Consider the following 7,209-nt stretch of genomic DNA (forward strand, 5'->3'; position numbering starts at 1 on the left):
TATTTTTTTTTTTTTGCCACGAGTATACTCGTGTTTCGCGGTCGTGCGTTTTGCAGGTTCGAACGAGTATACTCGTGTTTCGCGTTGAACGTGTTAACCTCATCTTGTTTTGTTAAATCGTTGTTGGATTGAGATGTTTTAAAAACAACGTTTGTCAGTAATATGTCGTAGACTCGTAATGTAGGCCTTTTGGTGTGTACGCTTTTAAAACACTTACAAATTGGTATATCTAGACATACAGATCTAGCAACAACATCCAAGGGGGCATTATCTTGCTAAGGGAAATTATACAATTAAGCTTTGACCGTGAGATTCTTGAATACAATTTTCAGGACGGTATTTAAAAGCCTTTGGAACGTGTCGCACGAACTAGAGCCCATCGTCTGCCTTTGTCCGGACGTTGGGTGTAGAATTTGTGCAAAATTAAACGCTGGGATTTCGCTAACACCACGAGGGTGTGCTGTGCTCATCCTGTGAGTGGGGTTTGATAGTATACCCATGCTACATTGCTAGTACTAGTTTCAATGTTAAATATGTGAAAAGCCATGTTAGCCGTGACTATACTCCAGTGTTAAGAGCGCGTCTTCATGATCCTATTCCGACGTTCTTTGCAGTAATGCCAGCAGTCATCATTCGGCAACGCAAGCCTTACCGGAGAAAGGATGGTTGCTTCATCTACTTTGAAGATAACGCAGGTGTCATTGTCAATAACAAAGGCGAGATGAAAGGTACAGCATCCAAAATCGCTAATAAATATTTAGATTATAGTTTATAATAGTTGCAGTAATAGTAGTAACGATGATAATATCAAGAGCGTATAAAGAAGGAGAGCGTACAACGGTAAAATGCTGAAACCATGCTGCAGTATTAGTTGAATTAATAAACTTTTCCCGTTTTATTTTGACGATCCTTTGCAGTATTATTGATCAGCTGTCCTACCTTGTTCATATAAAACAAACCGCATGTCCCTACGATGCCCCTACGCTGAGATAATGAGCGGTGAAAATCTGGTATTTTCACCGAAAACCGACTCGAGATCAGTCAATACTGCGTCCCTCACTCCAGTGTGTTGATTCCGGTCGCCGCTGTGTAGCGTCATAGTGGCGCTGACTCACGTAATACTACCAGAGTTTACTATACATCCAGCGTGAGGTGGGCGTGAGGTGGGCACAGGTGGGGGTCATCACTATGGCAATCAATAACAGACGTCATTCATTCCATTTGTCAATCATTGACGGAAACACGCGGGGTTTACCGAAGTTATAACACACTTTGTAGTATCAAGCTCGTGAAAGAAAGCTGCTTTCTTGTGTGATCAACCTCCTGGGGTAGTAAAATTGATGAATGTAGCAGCTAAGCTAATAGACACTCGCGTGGCAACCCTCCGTGGCTGATGTCCATATCGTGACTAAGAGTGTTGCGATTTATCGATGTATCGCAATAAAAGTCTTGGTGATACACATATCGATAGGGTTGACCATCCACGATACACGTATCGATACTCTACTGACTAAAATCCATATCATTTACTGGCCTAGTTTCATCCAAACTAAACAAAAGAAATGTAACAATTTGTAATTTGATGGTAGTTGTTGTTTGCTAAGGTACTCATTTGTAAGTGTTTGCATGATTGATAGAGTCCCGGCTACGTGTATTGTTTTACTACGTAGTTTCTCTCGATCTGAGCGCGAGTTCCCCCGTATCGGTAGCCCAGGGATAGGAATTTTTGGAAGCATAGAGTTTATTGTATCCCCCGAACGAAGTTCTTGGGAATACTATGGGTTTGGCATCGTCGCGCCGCCGCCGCAGAGATTTCCTTGTGAACGCTCTACCGGCTGCAGTTCTTCTCTGATCATCTTCAAATTTCGCATGAAGGTGCGTTATCGTAAAGCGAAGACGCCAATCGTTTTTGGTGTGGGCGGAGTCATCGTTGCCATGGTAACAACATTTTTTCCCGAAACATTGTAGAACCTGTAACTTCTGCAGTTTTTACCCGATTGTCATGTTTATATTTGTGTATTAATTTTATATTTATTTTATTATTAATAAAATTAAATTGTAAAATAAATTTAAAATTTAAATTTAGATATTTGTATTAAATTTGCATTAATTATGATTGTCATCAATATATATATAATATAATATATATAGGACTGTTAATCGCGCTGTGTGTCTTCCATGACAATCGCGTAAAATCAGCACACGTTATCACCGTTTACTATATTTCCACAAAAATGTTCCGGTTTGGCAACGATGACTCAGCCCACAAAAAGGCATGGCGTCATTCGCACTTTACGATAACCACCATGCTTTGAGAGCATCGAGATCGGTATGGTAAAACTGCACAGGGTCACGTGCGACCTTTCATTTGACCTTTCGTGACTTTGATCATATTTCCCTTCGCTCTCTGACTCGGCCCGGCTAATTGACCCTAGCGCGACAAATTGGCGATGCTTACCCTTCTTGTGAGGAAGGTGTCGCTATTCAAACACCATGCCCTTGACCTTAGTTTGCACTTCCCGACGACTTACTTGTCCTCTTCGGCTCTAGTAACCAGTTTATATTATTGGAATTGAGGCACTCGTTGTTACAACCTTTGTCTTTTGTCGTTTATTTATTTCTGCCTTCTAGTCCTTAAGGAATATTCATTATCTAGACACGGGGGTAATGCGAGTTGGCGACAACTGCTCGTTTCTAGTTATACCATGCAGCAAGTTGTCGCTGCCAGAAACAGAGAGCATACAGCAAATTCACTCATCCATGCAGAATCTTTGTTACTATTACTATAGTTTATAAGGAATTTTTTTGGCAGCAACTATTTGCTGCTGTCGTTGAGAGCAGGCTGCAAACTGACCCTGTGTATGTCGTAATGTAGACCTTTTGGTGTGTACGCTTTTAAAACATGCACAAATTGGTATAGACATCGGGTCTAGCATCAACACCCAAGGGGCATTGTTATCTTGCTAAGGGAGATTAGACAATTAAGCTTTGACGGTGAAATTCTTGAATAAAATTTTCAGGGAAGTATTTAAAAGCCGTTGGAACGTGTCGCACGAACTAGAGCCCATCATCTGCCTTTGTCCGGACGTTGGGTGTAGAATTTGTGCAAAACTAAACGCTGGGATTTCGCTAACACCACGAGGGTGTGCTGTGCTCGTCCTATGAGTGGGGTTTGATAGTATACCCATGCTACATTGCTAGTACTAGTGTCGATGTTAAATATGTGAAAAGCCATGTTGGCCGTAACTACACTCCAGTATTAAGAGCGCGTCTTCATGATCCTATTCGTCTGCTCCCTTCCAGGCTCTGCGATCACGGGACCCGTGTCGAAGGAATGCGCCGACCTGTGGCCGAGAATTGCCTCCAACGCCAGCAGCATCGCGTGATCATCTTCTCTGTACAAAGTAAACGATATTGTATTAAAAGTTACGTGAACAAGATCGCATCTACTCGTCGTTTTTTTCTTCTATTCTTCGTCACGTCATCTGCCGCTGCTAGTTCGCACGACGAGTGGGGGTGAGTGGCATCGTGGTGTTTCCTCATTCTCTTTTGGCATCTGATAGTTGTAACATCTAACCTCATCTTAATTGGTCGGATGGAGCTTGTAAAATGGCGTCGGACGTACGTCGTTCATCAGTCGACAATAGTGGGGAACGACGTAAATGCATTTAGATTTTCATTTCGTATGTGTAGAGCCCATGTGAATAAAATTGGATGAAATTGCAGTTGGTAAAAGTGCTGTATGATCTATCTCGTGAGTCCAGTAATCCTAGTTGTGCTGTGTACTGATATCAACGGACTGACAATTCTAAAAGGCAGGCAAAGACGTCTGCTCAGTATGCGTGCATATTCAGATAGATGGTGAGAGGAGTAGCTGTAGTTTCCTCTAGAGAAATGTTACCATTAATCGCCCAGCATCTGCAAACAAATTAAAAATAAATAAATAAAATAATTTAACAAAATAGATTAAATTTGAAGTTTAAATTAAGTTCCCCCCCCCAATAAAAATTTTCGGGCGCATTTGAAACCCTATGAAAGATATCTTCCAAAACCTCTGAATTTAGTCGTGCAACGTGTGTGAAGAAAGTGGAGTTCTGTGAAGATACAAAGTAAAAATATTGTGCTGACACCACGTATTTTATTTACCATCGTTTTATTAATAAAACGTTAAGGGTCGCACTCTGCATGCATTCTCGTCACATCTCCGATCGACCCAAGGCAAACCATAGACCGTAATAAAGTTAAAAAAAATTATGAAAAGGACCGTATATCCGTATATGCCAGGGCCGTAGGCTGAGCAAATTCTTAGTGGGTGAGGCAGTGGCGGATCCAGGATTTCGAGGAGTGGGTGAGAAACAAGTGGGGGTCTGCAGGTCCTCCTACAGAAAATTTTGAAAATGTAGATCGCAGGAGGTGGTATTTGAGGCACTTGAGTGCATGTAGGCCTACCGCCTTTATTGTGACTACGACGATTCTCTATTAGTAGAACAATTTATTTTTTTATTTAGCTCCAAAACCTACGGGGGCAGCTGCCCCCCCTTGCCCACCCCCGCAGGCTACGACCCTGTATGCAAAATAAAATGAAAGTGTCAATGACACTGTAGCTCACCACAAAAAAGGACACAAATGAGTGAGTAAGAAGAAGTCAGTTTTAATTGAGCAACCATCGACGTACATTATAGAAACGATTGCCATCTGTATATCGCAATANAAAACGCGGTTACACCAAGTCCAACAAATGTCAAAGGTCTCGTTGTTGACCTTTCAGTGATCATCCGAGCGCAGGCTGCAGTCCTTCCAGAGGGGTCAACCTTCAATGAATTTGTCTCCAGGGTCCTGCAGAGCATTGAGAACACTGCCACACGCCTGGGCGCATCTCGAATCGATATTGTAGCAGACCAGTATAACCAGTTAAGCATCAAGAGCCCCACCCGCTCGGAAAGGAAGTTCAAAGATTCAGGACAGCAAGTTAACTTTACTGGTGATAGCACTGTCCCGAAGGATATGTCTAAATCCTTTCTCACAGATGATCAGAACAAGACCAGACTTAATGCACTAATTGCGGAAAGCATCCTCCTGGTCCTGGAAGAAAGATTTCTGTGTCACTAATGGTCTTGGAAATGTTCTAACAAATGCTGGTGAAAGGACTATATACATGCCAAAGATGGAAACCCTAGAAGAGGCGGACAACAGGATGGTGTGCCATATAATTGACATGTTGGCATGTGGTTTATCGCGATTGACTGTACGGACAGTTGATTCAGGCGTCATTGTCATTCTTCTCGCCTTTATGCCCCAGTTCCTCAAGATCGACCCTGACTTTGAGCTTCATGTTGATTTTAACTCTGGAAAGAACAGGAAGAACATTCATGTCAATGTTTGTTATGAGTCACTAGGGAAGGACGTCTGCTTAGCCTTGCCATTCTTCCACTGCTTCACTGGCGCCGATTCTAACTGCTCTTTCTACAAGCTGACCAAGAAGATGTGGTTTTCTCAATGGAATAAGTGCTCGATGAGGGATGAACTGACAGAGGCAGTTAAACAACTAGGCTGGTACCCAGCAGAACAAGTGATCCTCAGCACAGAAAAGATACTTGTGGATTTTGTGTGCTATGTATACTCAAAGAGGGCTGTGTACCAAGATCTCAATGAACTGCGGTTCTCAATGTTCCAGGCCTCAGGTTCTGATGAGTTAAGGGACCTCCCACCTTCATTGGATTCCTTCAGACTGGCGGTACGTCGCAGCGCCTATCAGGCAGGATGGGTGTGGGGTAACACCCTCACTCAGATCCCCAGCCCTCCTCTTGAGATGTGTGGATGGAAACTCTATCAGAACCAACTTCACATTCAATGGACCACGGACGCAGCAAGACCAAACCTCGAGATCGTGACTCAAGTGCCAGTCATGCAAATGCGCTAATAACAATGTCATGTGCCTTTCTTTCTGCACTTGCACCAGGAAGTGCACAAATCACTAATTGAAGCATGTACAGGATGATATGCAGTCAGTGTGGGCTGTGTATGTAACAAGTGACCGAGGACGATTGCGGACTGTCAGTCTGTCAGATTTTGACTACGTGTACTACTACCAAGTGAAACCGAATTTCCAGGAGTCTGAAAGTGTATCATGTGTATCTAATAAATCCTTTGACCTCAAAACCCCAAAATTGACTCTAACTTTTTGAGAAAATAGCTGAGATATGTGAAAACCCATTTTCGGGCTCGCGAGGTGAACCCGAAGAAACGATATCTTGTGACCTATGACGAATTTAGGTTCCAAACCACGCCCAATCGATTCCTTGATGTTTAAAACCCCTAAATCGACTTTAACTTTGTTCAAATCGACCAAAGAAGGGCAAAGATATGGCAAATAACAGGTTCGAGTCCCTTACCGGGCCCATAGGGGGGGGGGTGGTTTTTCCCGGGGTCAAATTTTTGGGCTCCTCAAAAAAATTNGCCCCTTAGCGTCCTTCTCTGCGACGAGAGCACGAAGGGCCACTCTATTAGTAACGATACGTAATATACGTATACAAAGTGTTAACGAAAGGAGCCCTAAGACCCTCTCCATAACTAAACGTTAACGATGAAAAACAACATACAATTGTACACAGAATTGTAATTAATGAGTGATATTGATATTTATATTGAGTTCAATAGTGTGTTTCATAAGTAAAATACATCAAGAGATAGCCATTAAACCAATATCTAACAAATGGCGTTTGTTTCATTATTATAACAGTATTGTAGAGTCAAAGCGAAAATCAAAGCAGCCAAGCAGACGAGCTACCAAACCTGCGAGGAATATAAACGCTATTATAGGAAAAAAAAAAATACGCCGAGCCCCCGCACGTCCCACAGGCGCGTCAGCGGATAGAGCTGTTAAAGTTTTAAAAGATACAATTGATCATATATGGAACGATATTTTAAAATAGGAGATTTAAAACAGTAAACAAAAATCAACAAAGAATCAACCAAATCAACGTCAGATCATTGTCAGTCAACCAATAACAAAAAACGCAGCATCAAGATTCAAATAACCCTAGGGATTCAATTAATGATATAGGAGGTTATAACAATATGATAAGAGTCCGAACTGAAAAATGTAGGTTCATGATGAGGGAAATATTATCATGGGCAGAAGAGCAAAATTATGGAAATCATACCATAGAAGCAAGAGTGAAATCATACGAATGCACAGTTTTACCTTCC

The 7,209-nt window shown here is 42.1% G+C and overlaps 1 protein-coding gene across 1 annotated transcript in view; it reads left to right on the forward strand.

Moving 5' to 3' along the window:
- Positions 1-3,440, forward strand: part of LOC106809466 (60S ribosomal protein L23) — a gene marked incomplete at its 5' end in the record, with an annotated part of 6,080 nt that extends 2,640 nt beyond the window's left edge. The window contains 2 exon segments of the mRNA XM_014812551.1: positions 615-728; positions 3,304-3,440. Coding sequence (XP_014668037.1) covers positions 615-728; positions 3,304-3,386 — 197 coding nt within the window.
- Positions 3,441-7,209: the final 3,769 nt, after the last annotated feature.

This window comes from Priapulus caudatus, unplaced genomic scaffold, assembly GCF_000485595.1.
Source record: "Priapulus caudatus unplaced genomic scaffold, Priapulus_caudatus-5.0.1 Scaffold356, whole genome shotgun sequence".
NCBI lineage: Eukaryota > Metazoa > Priapulida > Priapulimorpha > Priapulimorphida > Priapulidae > Priapulus > Priapulus caudatus.